Source organism: Nerophis lumbriciformis, linkage group LG22 (genome assembly GCF_033978685.3).
Source record: "Nerophis lumbriciformis linkage group LG22, RoL_Nlum_v2.1, whole genome shotgun sequence".
Classification (NCBI taxonomy): Eukaryota; Metazoa; Chordata; class Actinopteri; order Syngnathiformes; family Syngnathidae; genus Nerophis; species Nerophis lumbriciformis.
The window spans coordinates 21,221,175-21,248,347 of record NC_084569.2 but is presented as its reverse complement, the minus strand read 5'-3'; the positions used below and the strand labels follow the sequence as shown (position 1 = coordinate 21,248,347).

Here is a 27,173-nt window from a genome sequence, read left to right as displayed (position 1 = left end):
TTGCCTATCGTTCACAATCATTATGAGGGACAAGTGGAGAAGAAGACAAAAGGTTTTTTTTTTTTTTGCTTTCTAACATACCGGTATACAAATCGGGTCATTCTGGGTGGACAGCAATGCAGCTAATGGGAGCAATCAATTCTACCTCTAAATCATTTTAAAAATGCATTCAAAAACTGTCAACAATACTTAATTTACGTTTCGTAACCTGTATAATAACCAAACTGTAGAGACATTGTTATTGTAAAAGCGAACACTGAGGAACTCTTTTTCTAGCACAGTAACACATCGCCATTCTACAATATTAGCCCTACGGCAAGAGATAAACTAGCTTCTACGACAACATGAAACACGTTTGCGTTTGTAATGGACAACACTGCAATATGACACCAATTTGTAGTGACTGAAAAACATGAATAATCATATTACAGTGTTTGTAAAGACAGTGATGTACACTTGTGTCATAACAGAAAGCAGCATGAACACTTAACTGATCACTACACGTGTAACGGAGTTGCTTGAATTTACTTTATTGTAATCACAGTCAATCTTGACTGCATTCATTTAGGACCAAGACCACGGCCTCCTTAATGCACGAGCTTACCTCCCAATTAGGGGCCCCCGAGTTTGACGGTAGAATGCAATAGCACAGCTCTGCTTCGTGTAGCGATTGTGTACTCTCTCTCTCGAATGCAATGTTTTTTCCTACTGCTCAGAGCCGGCCTCGAACCCAGCACACTCGCCTCTCACACCAGTGAGAAGCGAGCGTGCTGACGACTGAGCTAAAAGCATGTATTCATGAACACTATTATGTTATAATAGATGGCATTTTTACATTGTTGCTGTTCTGTTGAGTAAATCATTATTCTGTTTTTCAAACTGTGTTTTCAGGGTGGGGGTGTTGAGGTTTGGGGCCCCCTCCCAAAAAATTCCTTCAGCCCTGGGGCCCCCCATTGGTTTAAGACGGCCCTGACAAAGACATACAAATGCTAAACATTTATTTTTGTTTTGTTATGTTTCTACTTAATAGATTTGAGCTACTCGAGAGACATGAGATGCCATCTTCTAGTTACAACAGCTGGATTGCACTAAAACAGTGTCATTGTTTTTGCACTATTGCTGTTTGCAGCATCGCCGTATACTCATCACGAGCCATGTTGCATCGTAAGGTACCCTGAAATCTGCAGCCCTAACTGATATATAGAATTATGTATTTTTCATTGTTTAGAATGAGCTCTCTATGCTTTGTTTTTGTTTACTTTAAATTTCCTTGGAGCCTGTGCAGGCAGCAAACTCGTTGGGTCTCACTTTAATTGCGTCCCCAGCTAGTTGTTACCGCGGTGTGGAATCCATTATGTGGTTCCATTGCTTCTAGACCTACCGGTACACAACAAAAAAACACCGTCCATCAGAGTTGGAGCCTATCGCAGCTGAGTTTTTATAAGAACACTATATCACTTGCAAAGTTGAGTTCAGTTATTGACCATTCTTTGCAAATATTCTCACTAGAAGGTGACGTTATTGAGTTGTTACTGTGTAGAAGTTGCAAATATTGTGTTTTCATATGTCTAATCGGACTCCCCCCCTTTTTTTTTTGTTAAAGGCCCATCGTGCTGTGTTGGCTGCGAGCAGTTCTTACTTCCGGGACCTTTTCAGCAACAGCGGAGGCTGCAGTGGCAACGAGGGCAGCCCAGCAGTGGTGGAGCTCCCGCCGGCGGTGCAGCCTCAGAGCTTCCAGCAGATTTTGGCTTTCTGCTACACGGGTCGTCTGAGCATGACTGTGGGGGACCAGTTCCTCCTCATGTATACTGCTGGATTCCTGCAGATCCAACAGATCATGGAAAAAGGCACTGAATTCTTCCTAAAGGTAAAAACAAAAGTATTTTACTTGCAAATCTATCTGAATCATATGTCTGGCCAATCGCTGAAGGAAAAATACAATATTTCTATGAAACAGTGATTCTCAAACTGTGGTACGCCAAAGATTTGATTCATTATTTTCGTACAGTGTTTTATATTCCTATATTCAAAGACAGTGTTACTGTTCAAAATGTGTGTAATTTTACAGTGTCCAAAATATTAAATATACTCCTCTACCTTGTTTTCAATGAATATTTGGGCCTACTATGCTACTGCCTTTTAATGTTGGTTACTATGGTGGTACTTGGAGAGCCCAGTGTTTTCTGAGATGTTACTTGGTAAAAAAAAATATCTAAAGTATAAGAACTAATGCTCTAAAGTATTCTCAAAGTATGCCGTTTTATTGCTGCCTTTTGGATCCTCTGACCTTTTCTAGTTTATAAAGCATTTATCTATGTGTGCCTTTTGTATTTATGTGTATGCAAGCAGGATGTAAATGAGAGAAAGCACTGTGCTAATACACAACTTAATCTGTTTATTAATTGTCTAATTACAACACCCCGTGTTTGACCGTTTATGCACACTCAGGAGCTGTAATAAAACTTCTCCCTCGGTGGAAGATAACTAGAAAAGACGCTCAAGAGAGCAAGTGGAAATATTGTGGTCTGCGTATCAACACAGCAGATTTTACAACAATTACATTGACATATTTACATGCTTACAGTGGTACCTCAACTAAAGAGTGTTTTGAGACAAGAGCTGTCTCTCGGCTAATTGTTATATTTCAAGTTACAAACAAAAATTTTTGTTACAAGCATGCCCGCCATTAGTAAGCGTAACGAAAGCCACAGTGAACCCCAAAACATGATCTTACTCTCCAGCATTAGCTTATAATTCAATTTTGACATAACTTTGTTTTTCCCAGCATGGGAAGGAAGAATGTTAGTGTAAAGGACAGTGCTTGAAAGAATAAGTGGATGATATACATTGAATTAAAGAAAGAAATCATCCCAAACATGATCGAGTGTGTACCGTACTGTAGCTACCTAACTTGGTGAAGCAATTTGAGTGTAACATTGCGAGTCTGCACCATACTGAAGCAGAAGTGAGTCTAACCCCAGCCAAAGAGGTTCAAATAATATCCATGAAAATATAAAGAAGCTACTTAAAGGATTGTCTTTTTTTCATACATTATTAAAATGTATACAATTTTATACAATATTTATTTTTCGGTGTGATCATGCAGATCGTATGTGTTTCGATGTTGTGGATTTATTTTGAGTAGTTCTGGTTATTTCTATGATGGGTGGAGCCATTGCACCAACATTTTAAACAGTAGTACGTCAATTCACAAGCTCGATTGGTTCCACGACCAGGCTTGTAACTAAAAACACTTGTAAAACCATTGTAATGCCTTGAAATCAATTTAATCTTATTGCCTGTCCCCTCAAAAACAGCACAATTTTAACACGTAAGATGCCTTTTAAAAAAGAAAAACAAACTTTTAGATAAGAAATATTGTATACAATAGAATGTACGACAAACTACTGCAGTAGTTTCATGAAACAATGTAATAATAATGTTCCGCATTTACCTTGGAGAATGGACTTTTGCAGGTGTCTTCTAAGGACTGCTTTTCCGTCCTGTAACAATAGGAATAGTTATTATTTTGCACACAGACGTCTTTGAGTGACGGATCAGAGATCAAAGTTGAGAGCAAGTGATATGTATGTCTGCTAGGAGTTGGCAATATGGTCTAAAATCTATCGCATGACTACATACTGCAGCTTCCTTCAATAATGAAGTAAATCACAATATATTATTTGGTATGTAAACGATAATATAATTATTTCAAACGGGTTAGCAAGGCTCCTGATTTAGCTGCTTTAGCATGTGGTAACCTATTGCGTCATTTCCAGTTGTGTTATTTTCTCAAAACTATTATTCATTTAATTGCTAATTTGCTGTTAATATCGGATTACTTTCTGTTGTTACTTGGTTCTATCTCCACTACTGTTACATGTCAGTTGTATCATTTGTTGTTTTATCATTATCTTTGGAATTATTTTATCTGTATATTGTAAAGTGTCCTTGGGTTTTTTGAAAGGCGCTTATAAATTAAATGTATTATTATTAGTAGTAGTATTATTCTGATGTTTGAATACTGTACATTAGTTTTGGGTAATACAACAAATTTGAGTATCAGTCCATTACACAAAGTAGTTTCAAGGGCAGTATTGGTCATACCGTTTTTCAGGATCATTAAATGATAACATTTTTCATCACAACTATAATCTGACAATATTAAATAATATTTTGATTAACTCCCTTATTGCATGAAAATGTAATTAAATTAAATAGTGCAAAATAACTAAATAAAAGCAAAAACTACTATATGAGCTTATTTCCTGAGTTTGTAAACAATAACAAAAAGGACAAAAAATATTTTTGATTAAAAAAGAATATCGATCAAAATAAGTGCCGTATTGACCATATACTGATACTATACTTGGTATCATGACTGTCGATATTTGTATCGATCTGCCCACCCCTGTTTACATTGAAGGGCTCTTCAGTAGCTTAGCGGGTAGCTATGCTTTTTTGTATCCTCCTACAGTGTGGAGTGGAGCCCGTTTAGCTATTCATTGTCCTGTAGTCCTTCAGGTATAGCTTGGAAGAAACATACTTTAATTGGGGATTTAGAAGCTGCACTCTGGAGACGTTTGTCACTAGCGAGGACGCTACATTGCGTTGAGGACGCCTTGTTCGCTCGTAGCGGTCAAATTTGCAGGACACATCAGTATCAGGTTATAATGATAATGATAGAATTAAAAGCTCTATTCTCTGCCAAATTGATATCATTTATGTTGTATATATTGCACAACTCCATTGTATATGTAGTTGTTTTCCTTTGTTCAATGAGAGACATTGTGCAGATGTACCTAATGTTGTGGTTCACCCCCTCGGTTGGAGAGATGTGGAAGCAGGAGTCAGTCATAGTTGTACTATGTTGTCATTACGAACACATTCTTCATATATGCCACAGCACTAATGTATACAATCATCTCCAGGTTTCTTCCCCCAGTTGTGACTCACAAGGTCTTAATGCAGAGGAGGCTCCACCATCTGAGCCTCAGAGCCCGGTAACACAAACCGGAACCAACGGGGCCCGGCCCGCCGCCTGCTTGACGCCCCTCCCCTTAGTGTCCCGTGTAAAAACGGAGCAACCAGCCAGCCAACCGGAAGCTGCCGCTCATTCGGTGGTCTGCACTCCCGTCGCCAAGCGGCTGTGGGAGGGCGGCAGCAGCCGCGACGGAGGTGGCGGAGGCTCCGGCGCAGGAGGAGGAGCCAGAAAGGCAGCGCGTTACTCACAGGAGGCGGTACGGGGCAGTGCCATCCAGAGCCCCGGAGCGCTCGGATTGGCCATGGGTATGGGTGCTACGGCAACGAGCCTGGCCGGCATGGTGGCAAGCGGCGGGCTTAGTGGCGCCGCTGGCACCAACGGCAGCTCTACGTCCGGCGTCGGCATGTCGGAGGGTGCCAGCCCCGGCACCCTGAGTACCTACGCCAGTGACTCGCCCATCAGCTACCACGATGACGAGGAGGAAGAAGAGGGTGCAGAGGAGTGCGCCGAAGAGCAGTACAGGCAAATCTGCAACATGTACACCATGTACAGCATGCTCAACATGGGAGCTGCAGGTAACGGTCAGTCCAATCTCAACACAATAAAATGATGGGGTGTTTGTATTTATCTTCTAATGTTTCGGCATTGTGTTTCCTCAGCTGCTGGTGAGCGCGTAGAGGCTCTACCCGACCACACAGAGACACGGGGGCGCATGCGGGGCAGAGACCTCACGTGCCTTCCTGCAGAACTTATTGCCCAGATAGGCAACCGCTGTCATCCAAAACTCTATGAGGAAGGAGATCCTGCTGAGAAACTAGAGCTGGTCTCAGGTAAGTACTGTGTGTGTGTGCGCGGGCATGCGTGTGTCAATGCTCTTAATATGAGCTTGTTTACAGCAAATTAAAATAATAAACTGCAGTTGTGAAAGCAGGCCAGCTTGAAGTTCTTGGGCTAAATCTTCTTTCCAGTCAAATGCAAATGTGACAATTGAATTTCGTCTGCAATAACAAAATCGATTTTCTGATAATAAAAAATATTGATCTAGTTCAGTGGTTCTTAACCTTGTTGGAGGTACCGAACCCCACCAGTTTCATATGCGCATTCACCGAACCCGAACCGTAATCATAAAACGATGTTATTATATTAAATAAATACTAATAAAGATATGTTTTACAAACAGAAAGGTACAGCAATGTACACATGATCCCATGTTTACATCTCATTGTGCAACATGTGAATGTTTTAGTGGGAACTAAATGCGATATCTGAAAGGGGTACACATTATTTCCAAAGCAGGAACCCCATCCAGACATATAATACTAGTACACAGCTCATGAAAAACAATGTGTTTTAGTCATTGTAATTGGGCCAAAACACTTATATTAGAAAATAATCTCATGGAAATGACTGCTGTCATTTGATTACAATAATAAAACATTGAACTTGTTATTTAGTCAGGTTTGGGACAGGTGTGCTGCAGGTGTGACCACAGTGCATGTGCACGTCTGACGTCGCTCACATGTGCTCCACCGAATGCTCAAGGAGTTTTTGCATTTGCTCACACATACGGAAAATTAGAGGGAACATTGTTTGGGGGTGTTCATAATACGCCGACAGGGAGAAGTTTTTATTTACACGATGAGTCGGGTGTGTCTTGACCTCCGCGGCGGAGGCTCTGCCGAACCCCTGAGGCCGACTCACCGAACCCCTAGGGTTCGATCGAACCCAGGTTAAGAACCACTGATCTAGTTACTGTAGTACTGACCATTAATTGATACTATACACGGTATCGTTACTGTTGATATTTGTACAGAGAGACTTGTGGGCGGATCTCTAGCTTATCAAGATCTGTAGCTTATCGGCTAGCTATGCATTTTTGTATCTTTCTCTAATGTGTAGAGTAGTGGTTCTCGAGTCCTCCAGTGATAGAATATTAGAATAAACGCAGTATATTTGCTGGCATTAGTGATTTAGAAGCAGCTTTGTACTGTGATGAGCTGCTGAGGTCGCTACGTTGCGTTCGTTCTGTTGTCGCTGTCAAATCTGTGGGACACAGCTAGAATGTGTCATCAACATGCATTATCACAATATAACAACATAATTAAAATAAAAAATAACAATAAAATGTAACATGAAAAAACCCATAAAATTAAAAACTACAAGTTTTACACTATAAAACTATTCTTACTTATTAAACCGTCCCATGTGTGATGTCTGTAGGAGTGTTTTCATGCATATTTGTACGTGCTGTTATAATGCAATCAAGCTAGCGTTGTTAGCATTAGCTAATATGTTAACTAGAGATGTCCGATAATGGCTTTTTTGCCGACATCCGATATTCCGATATTGTCCAACTCTTAATTACCGATTCCGATATCAACCAATACCGATATATACGGTCGTGGAATTAATACATTATTATGCCTAATTTTTTTGTGATGCCCTGCTAGATGCATTAAACAATGTAACAAGGTTTTCCAAAATAAGAGAACAACTTCAACTCAAATTATGGAAAAAAGTGCCAACATGGCACTGCATTATTTATTAATGAAGTCACAAAGTGCATTTTTTTTTAACATGCCTCAAAACAGCAGCTTGGAATTTGGGATATGCTCTCCCTGAGATAATCCTGATACCCACTACAACTATGGGAAATACTATACTTTGACTTTCACAAAGTCTAAGTCTAAGCCTAAGAAAGTGCATCATTCTTTATTTTTTTAAACATGCCTCAAAACAACAGCTACAAAAACAATGAAGGCACACAGCTTCGGTCCAGAGTATACTAGAGTAATAAAGTAAACAATAACATAGTCTTCATTTAGTGCAAGACTGCCTGGCATACTGTACAACAGGAAATTATAATCTGCCCTGCTCTAACGTATTTGTATTCTGAAAATGCTGCGTTGAGACAGGGCACATTCGTTCACTGCAAGCTGTAAAGTGTGCGCCATGCAGGGCAGACTATCCACACCAAACTCCACCGTAACTTTTGCCATACTGCGTGCGATGTCCCTGACCACAACGTGGGCTTTCGCCCTGGGGGGGTTTTTGTTGTATTTTAGTTTTTTCTCGGCGGAGTCTTAAAGGCGACAACTGCGTGGTACTCCTTTTTTTCGCTGTTTGCTTTTCATCCATCTCCCGCTTTTATTCATTGTGTATCTCTTTATGATTCTTGAAGAGGTGGGAGATCAAATTGCTCGTATTAAAGGGAGACGTTCCTCCTCGCATAACCAACTTTTTGCAGTCATTGCAAATTGCCAGTTTTTTATCCGTCAGACACACTTTAAAATAATCCCAAACCATAGACATGGTGTCGTTAGTCAGTCACCGAGCTAGCTGGCTTGTTAGCCATGGCTACAGCACCGGCAACAACACACTCTTGTTGTTGTTATGCTGCGCTCGCGGTGGTTTGATGAGGTCATCAAGCGTCGCCAGTAAACCTCTCATGCTGCAGTCGTCAACTCCTGTGTTGTGTGTGGGAGAGGGGAGAGGGGAGGGGCTGCTGACTGGGTTTATATCCGTGTTTTACCGGATATGTACCGCTCCGCACAACGGCGTTTTAAAAAGTCATTAATTTTACTTTTTGAAACCGATACCGATAATTTCCGATATCACATTTTAAAGCATTTATCGGCCGATAATATCGGCATCGGACATCCCTAATGTTAACACATTTTCCAGTGTCTTTGTTAGATTTATTAACTTACAATGGCATTCTTTTTGTATTGTTTCCTTTCGGTAAATTTACCAAAACGTCACTGTGGACTTGTTGAGTCTATTTAGCTGATTGGAGAACTAGCTTCCGCAGCCAGCGGGTCGATGACATGAACTTTAGTTTTGTTTGATCAGCCGTTTTACTCCCGTGTTACAGACACAGTTTGGAAACAATTTTGAAAACAAACATTTACAAAATATTTTTGTGTAAATAGCTCATTTCACAACCTATATACCTGCGGCTTATAGTCTGATGCAGCTAATATATGGAAAACATTTTTTTCCTGCTAAACTTTAGTGGGTGCTGTTAATATATTTGTGCGCTCAATGACTATACAACTCTAAAGACATCTGTTTTACTGTACATGCATACAAGCATAGCATGTGCTCCAAAACATTTTTGACCACGACTCACTACCATGACACAAGTCTTTAAGGAAGCTTTAGTTAGTGCGGTATGAGTTTTGCATGGAAACAGGAGTTCAGAACGGTCAGATAAAGATTCCAAAATGTTAATTTTTCCATAGGCAATTGATATGAAATTCTGTAGTTATTAACCACTTCTAAATGTGAACTTTTGACCAGTTTTTTATGTTGGTACATACAGTATTTGACAATGACCGCGAATTTGCCTCTTTGTGTTTACTGCATCTTTTTTTAGTCAGCAGCTGAGTGGGTGCTAAATTAATGCACTCAGACTGGCAATATTTTACGTAAAATCTATTCCTTTTTTACAAAATTGCTTCAACATACAGCCAGCTACACATTGCTCACAATCCACATTATGGACAAATCACAGATGATTTATCATGCCCACTCATACGAGACATAGTTGCGTGTGAGAGGGAAATTTATGCTTTAAGATGATGTCGTTGTTAAATTAGCAGGCTTGGCATCAGCGTGCTAAAAACACAACACACTTGTGACTCAGCGTCTGTGACAAGGACGTTAAGGCTCTGCGCATTGCAATGTATTTCTTAAAGAGAGCATGAGGAATAACAGTAGATAACCTCAGAAGTATGTGTTTTTGTCTTGTTTATTTTCTCTGTACGTGCGTCCACAGGTACGTCTGTGTTCATTTCCCGAGCCCAGCTGATGAACTGTCACGTAAGTGCAGGGACCAGACACAAGGTGCTGCTAAGGAGGCTGCTGGCTGCCTTCTTTGACAGGTTGGTTTCCACCTGCCAGTGTGCCGCCCTTGATATCCACTTATAATCAAGCTGGTCGTGTGGATAAACAACTTTACAATTATGTTTCTTGTGCTCAGGAATACGCTGGCGAACAGCTGCGGGACAGGCATCCGCTCATCCACCAATGACCCGAGCCGCAAGCCACTGGACAACAGAGTGTTGCATGCGGTCAAATGTGAGCAGACTTTTTGTTGTTGCATTTCAGCGCATTTATATCATCATGTTACAATGTTCAGTTGTTAAGCAGTATCTAGCTACGTACCGTAACTAGTTTGACCTACTTTCCATTGAACTATATTACTTTTTCACAAAGGCAAACACTAATTACTGTTTTGACTAGATATCAGATGAACCTGAATATAAGACAACACCTCTTTCATACTTTCTATCGAGCCGAATAGGCATGTAACGATTAACGGTAATAATGATAACGGCAGTAAAACTCCAGACGGTTAGTATTACTGTTTTAAATTGAATTATCCAAAAAACTGTGACTGATAACTACACTTTCATAAACTCATGGACTGATTGGCACCAGCTTGCTAGCTGACAGTAGGAAGGGTATTCATTATGACACAAAGTCATTAATTTGTCATGGGTTACCTGACATTTGAAACGTGACAAATTGAGGGGTGCACTATCCACATGAGCCACCAGATGGCAGTAGAGTGTTGAATATCTTAAAATGTGTTTTGTGGCAATTCCATCTTTGACCACAGCATCAGTTGCTATGTAGAGTGGCGCTTTCCATCATATTCAGCCGACTGAATTGCCAAAGGATTAACCCCGCCTCTTCCTCTCACGTGAGATCCACCTAGCAGCAAACTAAATTGCAAAAGGATTACCCCCGCCTCGACCTCTCACGCAAGATCCACTCAGGAATGGCACCATATGAATCCCTTTCTTACTGTAAATGCTAGCATGAAAATATTCCCCGATCTAAGAACGCCACCCAAAATTAATAATAAATAATAATAGATTTTATTTGTTACGCACTTTTCATTTAAATAAATCATAAAGTGGTATAGTACAAACCAATACGAAGACTAAAACACAGTGAAGCATAAGAAACACAAACACACAAAATAATGGGTTTTCTAAGAGTTTGTATATTTATTTTAGTTACCGTATTTAAAATAGTAAAAAACGTGGTCGAAAAATGTCAATGTGTGTGTATGTACTTTTTGAGTACGTTCAAAAATACCGCTATAACAATAACCGTCATATGAAATTTTCATATCCACACTCCGCAACTCTAGCACACAATTGATGACCTAAACGTGACATTTAGTGGCGTCTTCTAAAGGGGCGTTCACACTGAAGTTCATGGCGTTTCTCAAACCGCCGTGAACCGTGTCTCAACGACAGCGGAAAGCCGTTCTCAACAGGTTTTAAACACGGCAGATTGGCGCTGATCTCTACGGCTCTCCCCGAAAGGCGGCCGAGTCCTGCACCCTCTTCAACCTCAGTGGAGCTCTTTGTTCACATCGTGAAGATCAAGGAGCAAAATGTGTCGGATTATGGCGGTGTTAACACATTATTATCACAGATCTTGTAGCTTCCCAGAAGATTCGCTATTACTAATATAATCATTGTAATAGAAATAATAAATGCAGCTGAGATAGGCTCCAGCACCCCCACGACCCCGAAAGGGACACGCGGTAGAACATGGATGGATGGATGATGTAGATATGTTAATGACATCTTTAAAAAGTCAAAAACCATTGTAAAAAGCTGGTTTCAACCAAATCAACCGATAATTAGTTTTGAGTGCATGCAAACTTAATAAATGTGTGTATATGTGGCGGCGACACTTGTAGCGTTTAGGGTGGGGATGGCGGCCTTTCAGGAGCATTGTGAATGGGAGCCTTGAATTCGGTGCTACGCCCCTGAACATGGCAGAGATCTGATAGTTTAGTGAGGTCCTTAGATCGGCCCCGCCAAGGTTGGCTCTAATGCCTCTAGCTCAATGCCAACGTACCAGACAGGCTAACGAATATTACTATTGCGATTGTTTACACACACACACACACACACACATACATATAACAAATGAGATTTTAACGGAACAAAATGTACATAAACCAATGTATTTTACCTTAAAGGTAAATATTTGTTTTGTTTGTTTTACTTGTGGCGGTAAATGAATATGGGAAACACTGCATAAATAATCACTTATTTCGATTCAGGATCGTCTACATTCCAATCAATGTTCCCTCTAATTTTTCATGTGTGTGAGCAAACGCAAAAACTCCCTGAGCATTCAGTGGAGCCCATGTGAGCAACACCAGACGTGCACACTGAGCCTACACCAGCAGCACACCTGTCCCAAACCTGACTAAATAACAAGTTCAATCTCCATCCATCCATCCATTTTCTACAGCTTGTCCCTTTCGGGGTCGCGGGGGGTGCTGGAACCTATCTCAGCTGCATTCGGGCGGAAGGCGGGGTACACCCTGGACAAGTCCCCACCTCATCGCAGGGCCAACACAGATAGACAGACAACATTCTCTTATTATTATAATTAAATGACAGCAGTCATTTCCATGAGGTTATTTTCTAATATAAGTGTTTAGGCCCACTTACAATGACAATAACAAAAAATATTGTTTTTCATGAACTGTGTACTTGTATTGTTTGTCTGGGTGGAGGTCCTGCTTTGGAAATAATTTGTACCCCTTTCAGACATTGCATTTAGTTCCCATTAAAACATTCACATGTTGCACAATGAGATGTAAGCAGGGGATCATGTGTACATTCCTACAACTTCCTGTTTGTAAAAAATATATTTTTATTAGTATTTATTTAATATACTAACATCATTTCATGATTAATATTTATAAATTAAGATTCCTAATAAATGACACTAGAATAAGCACACATTTGATTGGTAAATCATAGAGTAACGACCTGGAATTACACTTTATGTGTGGTGTTGGAGTTGTCCGACTTTTTGTGTGGCTGTAAACGCGTCACTGGCCAAGTGCCATATGTGCATGTGTTGGCGCAATTGAGAAAGAGCGAGCGGCTGCTGTTGATATAACAAAGTTGCTTTAGGTCTAGTTTGTTCTGCAGAAAATGACCAGTTTTGCTAGATATAATTTTTTTTACTAATGTTTTGGTGATGTGTTTATGGCCGACAATAAAGAGTTTTGCTCAGTTAAGTGATCGATGGAATTCATGTCCTCAAAGCGTCTCGACAGACGTTACAATATTTGAACAATGATGACGAAAACTGTTTTCTCTGTCGTGTCCGTGTCGTGTCGAAAATTGTTATGCGCTTATTTTTTTATTTGATTTTGTGCGTGGCATAGATTTGCCGTGCACAGAGGACGCTTGAGCAGTGCGCAATTGCACAGACGCGCACCTTAGAGGGAACATTGGTTCCAATAGTAATACATCACAGAATCGTTTTCCCCACCGAGTGCTGACTGACTTAATCGAATTGGCTTAGAACTTGCCTTACTGATAATGTCCCTCCAGGATTTGGCAGGCTTTTGTTTTATTTTGATTGTTGCGCCGTAAAGAGCCTGAATATGCGGGAGCTTTTTCTGAAAGACAAGTATTTTTACAATAACATTGAATACACTTGAGATTTAATAAGTTTGCTATCAATGTTTTAGGTGTTCCATGTAACCTTAACCTAAAGAAACACATCATTTTCGCCAAAAGTTGTAAAACATTTACGGTATTGATGTTTTACCCATTTTATACTACAAGACTTAAAAGTAGACACTGGATGGCAGTAGGCGCACATACTCAGAACTCTTTGTCAAATTACTGTACTGTTTTAAATAATTATAACTAATACAAGTATTAATACATTATAATCACAGAGAGAAATACCGGGTACTACCAAATTCGACTTCATTGTCTGCTGTCTTCTCTGTCAAGTTGCAGACTTTCTCCGTGTGTTTTGCGCTTGAAAAGTGTTTGTCTATGTTCAACACTCATTTATGTTCCAACACATTTTAGCCAATGAGAGCCTAACATGTAACATCTCTAACGTGTAAATGCTGCCTCTTTGATGGGTCAGCATTGCAAATGAGAATCTGCTCTAATTGTCTTACCCTGGATAAATAAATGACCATATTTTTCGGACCATAGGGCGCACCAGATTATAAGGTGCACTGCCAATGAGCGGGTCTATTTAGGTCTATTTTTATACAAAGGGCGCATCGGATTATAACAACAAGAGGTAGAAAATGGATGATGGATTGAGGATTTCATAAATAGTTTTTTAGTTTCCTCATATTTCCTGCAGTGTACAGTTTTTTGTGATTACCTCAGTGCGGTGTGACGTGACCGTCTGGTTTTGTGTCGCCTTGGAAACGAAAGTGCCGCACTTTGCTTTGCAAAACGCAGACTTTCTTACCTCCGCCATAAAGGTGGTGTTTCTGTCAGGGTTTGTTTGTTAGAAACGTACCTCAAACAGTTATGAATGGATTTTGATGACATTTTACAGGAAACAATTCCTCTCATCTTACAAACACACTTCACTCCCCACCTTGCCAGCTTAGGGCTGCGCAGAGGATTCCGGGAGATGTTGTGTATTTTCAGACCAGTCCAACGCTAAAGCGCCAGAAAAAAAACTACACACCAAGTTCTTGTTTGATACCGTCACGGTATTATTGTGAAGACTTAGAAACCAAAATACAGCTGCATCTGCAATACTGTTACACCCCTACAATGTACAGGTAGCTCTTTCTAACTTTTGTTTCTTTCCCCACCCACCGCAGTTTATTGCCAGAACTTTGCCACCAGCTTCAAAGAGAGCGAGATGAATGCCATCGCCGCCGACATGTGCACCAACGCCCGGCGTGTGGTCCGCAAGAGCTGGATCCCCAAGCTCAAGCTTCTGATCGCTGAGAGCGACGCATACTCCGCCTTCCTCTCCGACGGCGTGAAAGCGGAGGACGACGCCCTGGGCGCCGACCCCACGTTCGACCCTGCCTCTCTAGAAGCCCCAGGCGGCGGCGTGGAGTCGGGTGGCTCCTCAGGTGAATCTCTAGCGGGTGTGAGCGGGGACGTCGGAGCGTTATTTTGAGCGCCACGCGCACAGCAGTATTTCCCAGTTGTGCTTGCTCTCTTCTTGACTGTCCATACTACACTGCTGCGGCCGCAACACGGACATCTGCTTTTCTTTTCTCACCGCGTAACGGAGCTTGTAGAGCGTGGCAGGACACCTGGCTGTCCTACCGCACTCTTTGTCCTTTTGAAGGTGTGTAAGCACATTTTTGTTGCGTATGAAACACATTCCCGGTAGTCTTGACGGCGGCATAGAAGGCGGTGACTAAGTGGTGAATGTATTGAATGTAAGTGTTGGTGGCATTTTTTATGAGTTTTCTTCGACTTACGTTCCACAGACTGGGGAGAAAAAAAAAAAGGAACAGCCAGTAAAATGAAAAAGTGAACACTATCCTTGCATCTTCCACTTATCACTTAAGTTTCTTCACCCCGCCTCAAGTTGTGTCTTATATAAATATATCCCCCTTTTTTTTGTTGTCGATATTTTTAGCAAGCTGAAAAGGTGACCAGAGAGGCACAAAAGAGGAGGGGCTTTTTATCCAAGAGAAGTTTTCTGGGCAACAGGTATCATAACGGTGATATTTTTAGAAGAGAAGCTATATTTGTACGAGTGGTGCTGTAAGCACGGCGAGCGGGGGATGGGGGCTTTACCTTGTTGAAGTCTGGACCACTGAGGAGCGATCTCCTCCTTTTTCCCCAGTGAAAAAGTCGTCTCACCGCAGGGTCCCGGATAATGAATAATAATCTTTTTGTTTTATGGCGAAGAAGGATGGAACGAGCAGTGGAACTGCTACTTTTAAGGCGTTTCATCGGCGTGACTGTTGACTATCATGACAATGACGTGCACGGAAGTTTAGAGCCCAAAAAGTCTCTACTTTGGTGGAAAACCATTGTGGGGAAAAACCATAGGTGATATTTATGGAGTATTGGAATGTGCCTTTTCAATTGAAATCAATAAGCAGAAGCGTGGCAGGTAAGTCGGAAGCAATATTGCTAATTTTTACTGGTAAGTGTGTGTTTTATTTTGAAGTCCCTTTCATGTGAGGCAGGGTGGAGCTTTACGAAGCACCTTAGGGAGAAGAAGCAGTGGTTTGTGCACCTTATTGAAGTGTAGCAATTTAGCTTAGTCCTTGTCCCCCCTCCACTCTTCCACTTCCTGTCACTGGACCGATGGGTTTGTTACGGACTTTTTGTGCATGGTGTGGATCGGAGCTCAATTCTCCCGGCACGCATGAAGAGAAAGCTGGTCTATTTTTCTTAAGACGGGTGCAGCGTCACCGCGCTGCTGCTTTTTCATTCCTCGCCAGGCTAAACAACCTCACTTTCAGCGACGCACAGCGCACGCTATTCGTTTAAACCGCGAGAATGTGCGCGTGCGCCGAGATAAAAGAGAATCAAAGAGAGATGCAGTACTTTGGGATGACGCAGTAAATAACTACAAAACCTCATACGAGCACTCCACTTACCTCTCCAGTATCTTTGAAGACTGTTGTGCTTCCTGCTTGTTCACCTCCACACTATTCTCCTGTGCTGCTTCCACTCATCCCACTGGCTTCTTTGTTCTGCCGTCCTTCCATCTCTTCCTGTTGAAAAACACTTCGACGCTTTCATTAACCTCAGAGAATGTGCATAAAAGAAAATAGTCTATTCATCCATTGTTAAGAATTCTGTCATTGTGTGGGATTGATTGATTGATTAGGAAAATACCCCGTATTTTACAGACTATCGACCTAAGCCGCAGATATATATGTTGTGAAATAATGAAGATAGTTACATACCTTAATTGTTTCCCAACGGTGCCTTTAACGCGGCAGTAAAACGGATGATCAAACAAAACAGAAGTCGTCGTCATAGACCCAGTAGCTGCGGAAGCTAGCTCTCCAATCAGCAAAACAGACTCAATAACTCCAAGATGACATTTTGGTGAATTCACTGAGGAATTTGTGAAACTGAAGCAATACAAAAAGAATGCCGTTGTAAGTTACCGTAAACACTGGTTCTTTTTTTTTCTTCTACACTTTGTGAATCCTTATAAGACGGTGTGGCTAATTTAGGGATTTTCCTTTGCTGATGGCAATTATAAAAAGTAAAAAAATAATTAAAAACAAAAAAACAAAAAAAAACCAAGCAATGTGTTTTGTTGTTTGTGATATGGCGCCATCTTTTGGACGAGTTTGTTCACTGCAGTTGCTGCAGAGTCCTTCCATATAGTGCTTTTATCAGTCTTTCAGCTGTCCATACTGTTTCTACTCCTATGGATTCTTCATTCATAATGACAAGCAACGTTTGTAAGCTTTCCAGTACAACTAAAACTGTTTATGCTCATTAAACCGTCTCATGTGTGATGTCTGTAGGAGTGTTTTCATGCATATTTGTACGTGAGATTGTAATGTAATGACGCTCGCTTCGTTAGCATTAGCTAATATGCTAAAACGTTTACGAGTGTCTGTGTTAATTTTATTAACTTACAACAGCATTCCTTTTGTATTGTTTCAGTTTCACAAATTCCGCAGTAAACTCACCAAAATGCCACCGTGGAGTTATTGAGTCGGTTAATCTGAGTGGAGAGCTAGCTTCAGCAGCTAGTGGGTCCATGATGATGACTTTTGTTTTGTTTGATCAGCCATTTTACTGCCGTGTTACAGACACTGTTTGGAAACAATTAAGGTATGTAAAACAACATTTACAGATTATTTCTGTGTAAATAACAAATTTAACAACAGATATATCTGCGGGTTATAGTCCGGTGCGGTTAATATGTGGAAACATATTTTTTCCCCCTAAAATTTAGTGGGTGCGGCTACTATACCGGTACCAACATAGTCCGGAAAATATGGTAATAATACTAACCAAGACACGTAAACGTGCTATCATATTAGCAAATGCTAACGACGCGGGCGTCATTACATTACAATCGCACGTACAAATATGCATGAAAACACTCCCACAGACATCACACATGGGACGGTTTAGTAAGTATAAACAGTTTTAGTTATATTGTAAAACTTACAAACGTTGCTTGGAGTTATGAATGAAGAATCCATATGAGTAGAACGCTCCATGAAGAATCCATATGAGAAGACCGAATGGCACTCTACTTCCGGTTGAAAGCAGTAAATGGAAGGACACTGCAGCAAATTTGTCCAAAAGATGGCACCATAGAACAAACAATAAAACTTCTTCTCAGTGTATTTGCTTGTTTTTTTTGGAAACTTTTTGTATTACGGCTGTCAACAAAGAAAATCTAATAAATTAGCCACACCGTTTTATAAGCCCCAGGATACAAAGTGTAGGAAAAAGTAGCGGCTTATAGTCCAACATTTACGGTAGCTTCGATTTATATTCTGTTGGTTCAATTATGAATGTAACTAATAAAAATGGATCAAATCAAGACCCCATGGAGTGGCCGTAACATTAAATACATAGATGTAGTTACCACACGGCCACTGCAATAGCACACATTAGAGCGCTGGTATGTGGGTGTTGTGATCTGTGTGGCAGCATATTTATATTTATATTTTTAGTGTGTTAAAAGTGCAATTTAAATGTTGATTATGTGCATTTATTAGGGGGGAAAAATAAGTAAGCAAGCAAAAAAAACTTTGCAATCATCCCTCGTTTTGTCGCTGTTAATTGGTTTCGGACATCCTACTTTGTAGAAATGAATTGATCATAAATCAAAAAATTTTATAGCGAGAACATAAAAAAAACCTTGTAAATATACTTTCTTACAATATGAGAGCCCCTGAGACATTAAATAACACCCTTTGCTCACCTTTACACTTTTTCAATCTAATATTTTAATGCTGACTGAGGCTGAGCCAATCAGTGGCCACGATACTGAACAGCCAATCTGATCGTAGCTGGAGTTTCCTCACTTACTACTGTAGGATAGATATTTTAGGAATACCACCTGTGGTAAAGTTTAATATGAAGCGACCTGCGTATTTTGCTTACATTTTTAAATAAACTTCAGTCCCAAACAAAAATGTTAAACAGGTAATGATTTGAATGTACCTTTGAAGGCCTTTTGTTCAGATACTGTAAAAATCAATGCAGATTTATTCTAATCGAAAACGGTGACAAAGGGCATTCAAAAACTAAAATGGATAAAAACTAATATATTAATTTAGGATGTACTGAGACCATTCACACAAAAGAGCCAGTAGCTGCAGAGTCCGCACTTCCATCTTGACAACATTTTTATTATTATTTTATTTTTTTTATTTTTTTTAAAGGGCTGAAGTTGATTTAAAAATTTGAGCAAAAATACGTAAATAAAAAAATGAGTCCTATAAGTTTGGAAAAATTAAGGACATACATGTCCAGTTTGGCTTTGGGGTATTGTCTAATAACTACCAGTGTATCATACACCTGACTTTGACAGTTTTAGGTTTAACATAAAAAAAACATTCGTAAAAAACATGTACACAAGTAAAATGATGGCCAAAATACAGCAAAAACTTACTAAAAAGGACAAAAGAGTCAGCCTTTATCCACTAAGTTTAATACAATTACACAATTAAAGATGGTTATTGGACAAAACTACTTTTACTGTCTATAAGTAAATTGTCAAATGTATGGTTTAATTACTGTTATTTTCTTTAATAAAATGTTTGCATTAGCAAGATTTTTTTCCAGTATATTTTTTCTTACAATTGTTTGAACAGCAAAACATTAAATTAGAGATGTCTGATAATATCGGCCGATAAATGCGTTAAAATGTAATATCGGAAATTATCGGTATCGTTTTTTTGTTTTTTGTTTTTATTAAATCAACATAAAAAACACAAGATACACTAACAATTAGTGCACCAACCCAAAAAACCTTCCTCACCCATTTACCCTCATTCACACAAAATGGTTTCTTTCTGTTATTAATATTCTGGTTCCTACATTATATATCAATATATATCAATACAGTCTGCAAGGGATACAGTCCGTAAGCACACATGATTGTGCGTGCTGCTGGTCCACTAATAGTACTAACTTTTAACAGTTAATTTTACTAATTTTCATTAATTACTAGTTTCAATGTAACTGTTTTTATATTGTTTTACTTTATTTTTTATTCAAGAAAATGGTTTTAATTTATCTTACTTTATTTTATAAAAAAAAAATTTTAAGTATTTTATCTTCACCATACCTGGTTGTCCAAATTAGGCATAATAATGTGTTAATTCCACGACTGTATATATCGGTTGACATCGGTATCGGTTGATATCGGTATCGGTAATTAAAGCGTTGGACAATATCGGGATATCGGCAAAAAGCCATTATCGGACATCCCTACATTAAATGCATTGTTACAAAACAAAAACAAGCTCCCAAGATGCAATTAATCAACAATCAATTCCACACATTTGGCGTCATTCTTAATAATTGATTATTATATTGAGGTTTTTTGCACTGAATGATCCTTTCTTTGAAATACGTTCCAATCAACACATTTCTGGCTGTGTTATGTCATACTAACGACGTCCTTTAAGAGACGCAATGACTGATCTATATTTACTTCTGAGTGATGATTCATGGACTCACACTGCAATACTAGCTGTGAATCAGCACCATTGTCAGAAGGACGGACGTGTTTGCTTGCTTTTACGTCAGCAGCAGTCACAATATTCCACTGTGGGCTCTCTCTCTCGCTCTTTTCCCCTCCCGCCGAGCAGCAACACTGGTTTAGGGCTTTAGGGTCACTTTTCAATTGACAGCCTTCATTACACTTGATGTGACAAGAGCAGAAGTGTTATTTTGTGTGTGTGTGCAATGCATTTCATCCCATGTGTTTACACTTCCCACAACACGTAGACCTATACACACTTGAACGGATACGGTGTGGCATGGCATGGGCATCCTTGTGTCACACAATGGTACATATATAAATATGAAATATACATGTATAGAGAAATACTGTACATTATACATAGACACACGTAGAGGTAAGATTGTTTGTTGTACACTCACAGCATGAGGTATATACGGTATTTACGGCGCTTACTTCTTCTTCTTCTTCACAATCCGTGCAGTACTGGCTTGGCCTGTGTACCCCCTTGTAGCGCCAGTCCACCTCTTCTTTCTGTGTTCCAAGTGCCAATAACTTTGTGAAAGCCCTGTAACTGTGACCCGACATTATCAAAGGTATAATTGCACATTAACAACTGTAAAATACATACAACATAATAATAATAATAATAAAAGAAGGTGTCCAAATGGATTCAATGATGAATATCTTAATAAAAGATTTGTAACAATGTCTCTCGCCAGTCTGGGTTATTGTCAATTCCACCATCTGATATGGAAAACTACACTTATACAAACTTGCAATATATTACATAGTTTTTTTTATTAATTTAGTTTAAATCAAATTCATTTCACACACAGTAATTATATACTATTGCTGGTGTTACTGTTACATTATCTTTGGGAAACGTCATTAATTACATAATTGATCGTTTAATAAATGATGGGTCTATTGTATCCTACAAGCAAACACTGCCCTCTTTCGGTTAGTCCCCGCATTGAAGGTATTTCTGCACACGCCTGTTTTAATTATATAATGAGACACTAGATGTGTATTTCACTTAAATACAGGATTATATTAAATACAGTCGGGTTTAAACTATTTTTTATCATATGCAAAAACAGTAGAAAAAAGGTGCTTCGTTTATAATATATATTTTCTGTTGGATCTACTCTTTTTATGCTGCCCTTTTAGTCTATTGAATACCTGCATTATCCTTTACATCCTAACCCTTTCCATCATTTGAAACTGAGCTACTGTGTGGAACAATTCCCCTTGTGGATCAATAAAGTTTGTCTAAGTCTAAGTTTTATTGTGCAATTCCGTGTGACAACGGCTTTACTGCAGTAAAGGACGATATTGAATAATTGCTGCATGGATTAGACATGCGGTAGGAAATGGATGGACATGTGCCTCACAATTCGAAGGTCCTGAGTTCAATCCCGGGCTCGGGATCTTTCTGTGTGGAGTTTGCATGTTCTCCCTGTGACTGCATGGGCTTCCTCCCACCTCCAAAGACATGCACCTGAGGATAGGTTGATTGGCAACACTAAATTGGCCCTAGTGTGTGAGAATGTTGTCCGTCTATCTGTGTTGGCCCTGTGATGAGGTGGCGACTTGTCCAGGGTGTACCCTGCCTTCCGCCCGAATGCAGCTGAGATAGGCTCCAGCACCCCCCCCCCCCGTGACCCCAAAAAAGGGACGAGCTGTAAAAAATGGATGGATGGATGGATTTAGAGCCCTCTAGTGGTTGCATGACCAAAGTTATTGACCGTGTGTGGCAGGACTGGGAAATGATTTATTAGAACATGAAAAGGTGGGAAAAGCCCAAAATAAATTGATAATATTACTATTCACAACTTAAATGATTTTTAATTCATAATTTCAAAACGTCTAGGTACATTTTATACAATATTACTTACTTTAAATAAAAACTTGTTGCAGTTATGAAAAAAACATATGAAAATGAAATTATTCCTCATGAGGAAGAATGGACAATAATATGGAAATATCAATGGACTTGTACCAGCTCACCCAAGTGGAGGGAGTTTGGCTGGAAAAATTTGATCAGATTTTTTATTACACCTTCTCAGAAGTCTCATTATGATAACAACTCCCCTGCCTGCTGGAGAAATTGTGGGAATTCAAACGCAAATCACTACCATGTTTTCTGGGACTGCTCCACCATAAAGGACTATTGGAAAGAGATACACCAAGCTCTACAGGATATTTTCAAACGTGAAATACCCCTCGAAAGTAAAACTGTTTATTTGGACATGCACCTCAGGATTGGCTGAAGAAAGATAAACACTTAATGAATATCCTACTGGTGGCTTGTAAAAAGACCATTACTAGGAAATAGATATCCCAGGAGAGCCCAACTCTGAAGCAATTGATGGAAACAACAATGGACATATATAAAATGGAGAAGATAACTGCCTTTATTAATTATAAATTGGAGACATTTACTTCATACTGGGAAAATTGGGTCAACTATGTCACGCCCCATTAACATGACTTTAATTTTTCGTATTAGTGATTGTGCTGCAAAAAAAAAAAAAAAAAGGGATTACTCCCTATATGTGTATATATGTATGTATGTATATATATATATATATATATATATATATATATATATATATATATATATATATTTATAGATGTGTGTGTGTATATATATATATATATATATATATATATATATATATATATATGTTTATATTTTATTTTATTTCTGATTATTATTATTATTATTAATGTATTATTATTTCTTTTTTTTCTGTTTATTTAATCGATGTATTTGCAGGGCTGCAACTAACGATTAATTTGATAATCGATTAATCTGTCGATTATTACTTATAAAAGAGACAAACTACATTTCTATCCTTTCCAGTATTTTATTGGAAAAAAAACCAGCATACTGGCGCCATGTTCTTTCAACTTGCCAAATAAAACAAGGAAAATGTTACAAAAATGCACACTTTTGACACCCCTGCTACAGATATTAAACAATTAAATGTGATAAATGTATCGGTAAAAAGCAGAGCCTGACGACGCATGCACGTTTATCGCAACTCTCTCGCTCTCTCTGTCTCTGCCCCTCCCTCACGAATGCTGCTGCGCGCACAACTTGTTTTGTTTTTAACCTTCGTAACCCTGAACGTATATTGAAAATACACGCAACCCTAACTCAAAATGCCGGACATTTGAGGCATTTAAGAAACTCCGCCTGACAGCCCCGCTCGGATAGACTGACCATACGTCCTCTTTTCAGCGGACATGTCCTCTTTTGCGGGGCTGTCAGGGCGGAGTTTCTTAAATGCCTCAAATGTCAGGCACTTTGAGTATTGTTTACACAACGTGCAGTACGCTACTTAATATGTCCGTGTGGAAACTCGTTCGGTACACTTCCGCACCGAAACTAAAACACCGTACCGAAACGGTGGGGTGGTATGGGTGGGATATAAACAAAGATATTTTGAAATTTAGGGCAGACAATAGATATATGATTTATGTGAATATGATGTAATGGATAGGAATGTCTGATGCTGGATGTCAATAAAAAGAAAATGTTTAAAAAAAATAATTATTATATGGATACTACAACAGGCAGGACGGTGGAAGAGGGGTTAGTGCATCTGCCTCACAATACGAAGGTCCTGAGTAGTCTTGGGTTCAATCCCGGCCTCGGGATCTTTCTGTGTGGAGTTTGCATGTTCTCCCCGTGACTGCGTGGGTTCCCTCCGGGTACTCCGGCTTCCTCCCACCTCCAAAGACATGCACCTGGGGATAGGTTGATTGGCAACACTAAATTGGCCCTAGTGTGTGAATGTGAGTGTGAATGTTGTCTGTCTATCTGTGTTGGCCCTGCGATGAGGTGGCGACTTGTCCAGGGTGTACCCCGCCTTCCGCCCGATTGTAGCTGAGATAGGCTCCAGCGCCCCCGCGACCCCGAAAGGAATAAGCGGTAGAAAATGGATGGATGGATGGATACTACAACAAAAAAAAGTTGTATTTTTGCAAATGTAAAAAATTTTTTTTTTTTTAGAAACAAAGTAGTCAAAATCAAACAAAAAGTCATAATACCAGGATATTTTAGAAATGTAAAATTTAGGTTGTTCTTCTTGCAACTTGCTCAAAGTTCCATTCTTCAAACCAAAAAATATAACAATAATTAATGTTACCGTTGTTGGTATAATAGAATATGCTATCATTAGCTAACGACACACAAAGCTAACGTGAGAGGTCAGAGTGGCCAAAAGTTGAATTAGAGTAATTTGACTCATCTACACGTAAAAAGTAGTCATCCAAAAAATTACTTGAGTAAGTATTTAGTAAAAAAAAACTACACAAATACTGAGAAAGTATCCTCTTCAGTAGCTATTTTGGAATGGTACTCGCACTACAACCATTGTTGGTGTGTTTGTTTGTGTCAGACACTATAATAAAATATGCACATTTTGGTCACCTGTTACATTAAAACGGGGCTAGTTAGCTAAAACATAAAAAACAAAAAACAATTTATAACTTACCGCAACGTGTTTTGTCTGGTTGGAAGTGGAATTTTCGTAAGTCGATATGTGAATATTTTAACTGACAAAAACGACAGCGCATGATTAAAAAAAAAAAAAAAGAAAAGGCTTTTTTCCGTAGTTTGTAAGTTAAATGGTGTTCCTTGTTGTGGTCATGTGACCGCTAGGCTTAATTTGATTGGTGAAATGGAGTCAAACGTCACCTATTGGTGAAACGGAGTCATGTGATCGAGCCCACCGGAAGAAGTCTTAACAAGCCAAAACTACATTTTTCAAGCAGTAATCAATAAATAGTAAATACATTTAATGATAATGTTGAGTCCTAATAAGTGTTAATATTGACTTTTTTATATTGCAAATGTTTCTTACATTACAATTTTATACCAAAAGGGACAAGCGGTAGGAAATGGATGGATGGATACTGAAAAGAGCAGCTGGCTAATTTTGCAAAAAAAAAAAAAAAAAACAATAATACATTTTTTTTATAAGGCGCCTTTCTGGGCACTCAAGGACACCGTACAAAATCACAACAATAAATTCAAATTGGATAAAAAAAACAACAAAAAAATGAAGTCAGAGTTGGATTTTTGTAAGAATAAAAGTACAGTAAGTCATATTGTAGAAAGACATTTTTTGTAAATGAAATATGTCGTAATAATGGTAAATGGGTTATACTTGTATAGCGCTTTTCTACCTTCAAGGTACTCAAAGCGCTTTGACACTATTTCCACATTCACACACACATTCACACACTGATGGCGGGAGCTGCCATGCAAGGCCCTAACCACGACCCATCAGGAGCAAGGGTGAAGTGTCTTGCTCAAGGACACAACAGACGTGACGAGGTTGGTAGACGGTGGGGATCAAACCAGGGACCCTCAGGTTGCTGGCACGGCCACTCTCCCAAATGCGCCACACCGTCCGTTGAAAACATCCATCCATCCATCCATTTCCTACCGCTTGTAGAACACAATTATAAGAACTAAGTTGTAGTATTAGTCAAAAAAGTATAATAATGCTTGAGGTACTGTGCTCGCTCGTAGTTGTTTTTCGTTGTTTCTTGCACTGAACAAAAAGAACAGAGTCGACCAAGTCAAATTCCTTGTGTGTCACACTTGGCCAATAAATCTGACTCTGAATGAAAAAAATAAGTTGGAAATTAAGTTTTTTTGGGGTCAAATTTAGGGATGGGTATCTTTCACACACATACGGTACTAATTTCTGGTACCTGTTCAAATTTGAATTTTTTTAATACATTTTTTATACATATTTATTTTATTTTACATTTAACACTGAGCTTTGCTGTGCAGTTATGTCTTGTTTTCTTTCTCATTTGCAAGTTTTATACTTTGCATGCAGTTGCAATTGCAAGACATTAGATGGCAGTAATGTGTATAGTGAGAGTGTGGACAACTTGGTTTCAGAGTTGATGTCCTGTAGTCCTGTGAAGGGCCAAACTTTTTGACTCGGGGACCGCATTGGGTTAAAGAAATTTTGCAGAGGGCCGGGCTGTATATATATATATATATATATATATCTCCTGACGATTGAGGGTACCCCCCTCATGAAACAGGCCTGTAGAGATGAAATAGTCTTGTGATTTTTTTCCCCACACATACATATATATATATATATATATATATATATATATATATATATATATATATCTCCATCAATTTTCTACCACTTGTCCCATATATATATATATATATATATATATATATATATATATATATATATATATATATATATATATATATATATATTGATGTCACGCTATCGATGGGAAAACACATTTTTAGACAATATGATTTAGAAGACACAGAGAAACGAGCGGTTGGAAAGGACAGATAAAAAAAATAAAAAATAAACGTTTTTTGTTTTTTTTAACTTGGGACTTCCCGCGGGCCGGAGTTTGGACGCTGGCGGGCCGTAGTTTGGGGACCCCCGGTTTAGGAGATCATCTGAAACCGAGTTGTCTTTCTATAGACTGCTCTGGACTACAGCGTGTTGCTTCAGCCAGGAAGTAGTCTTTGCAATTAACTTGAATGTGCCAGTCTTTTCTTTTGTTGAGTCCTACAAAGTGTTTATACTGTAAGTATTGCATTTACAACACCAGCTGTGTGATTGTAACGTGCATCTTAGTTGTAGTTTTTATTACCAAATTTGGAGGTGTTGAAATCGCCATGTAAAATTGC

At 39.2% G+C, this 27,173-nt stretch overlaps 1 protein-coding gene and 1 long non-coding RNA gene across 4 annotated transcripts in view; one reads left to right on the top strand and one right to left on the bottom strand.

Annotated features, from left to right (window-relative positions):
- Positions 1–21,175, top strand: part of nacc1a (nucleus accumbens associated 1, BEN and BTB (POZ) domain containing a) — a 38,027-nt gene extending 16,852 nt beyond the window's left edge. For 2 of the 3 annotated variants that reach the window (XM_061974076.2, XM_061974077.2), the window contains exons 3-8: positions 1,604–1,867; positions 4,932–5,565; positions 5,644–5,814; positions 9,765–9,870; positions 9,969–10,066; positions 14,631–21,175. In XM_061974076.2, the coding sequence (XP_061830060.1) occupies positions 1,604–1,867; positions 4,932–5,565; positions 5,644–5,814; positions 9,765–9,870; positions 9,969–10,066; positions 14,631–14,938 (1,581 nt within the window). In that variant the 3' untranslated portion in view covers positions 14,939–21,175. The remainder of the gene's footprint in view (positions 1–1,603; positions 1,868–4,931; positions 5,566–5,643; positions 5,815–9,764; positions 9,871–9,968; positions 10,067–14,630) is intronic. The other variant, XM_061974078.2, reaches the window with a different exon arrangement.
- LOC133615472 (uncharacterized) lies at positions 151–25,266 on the bottom strand. Its single transcript, XR_009816721.2, has 5 exons — positions 24,976–25,266; positions 20,921–21,038; positions 16,386–16,502; positions 3,455–3,503; positions 151–1,819 (listed from the first exon to the last, which is right to left on the bottom strand). It is a non-coding gene; the product is annotated as an uncharacterized lncRNA (long non-coding RNA).
- Positions 25,267–27,173: the final 1,907 nt, after the last annotated feature.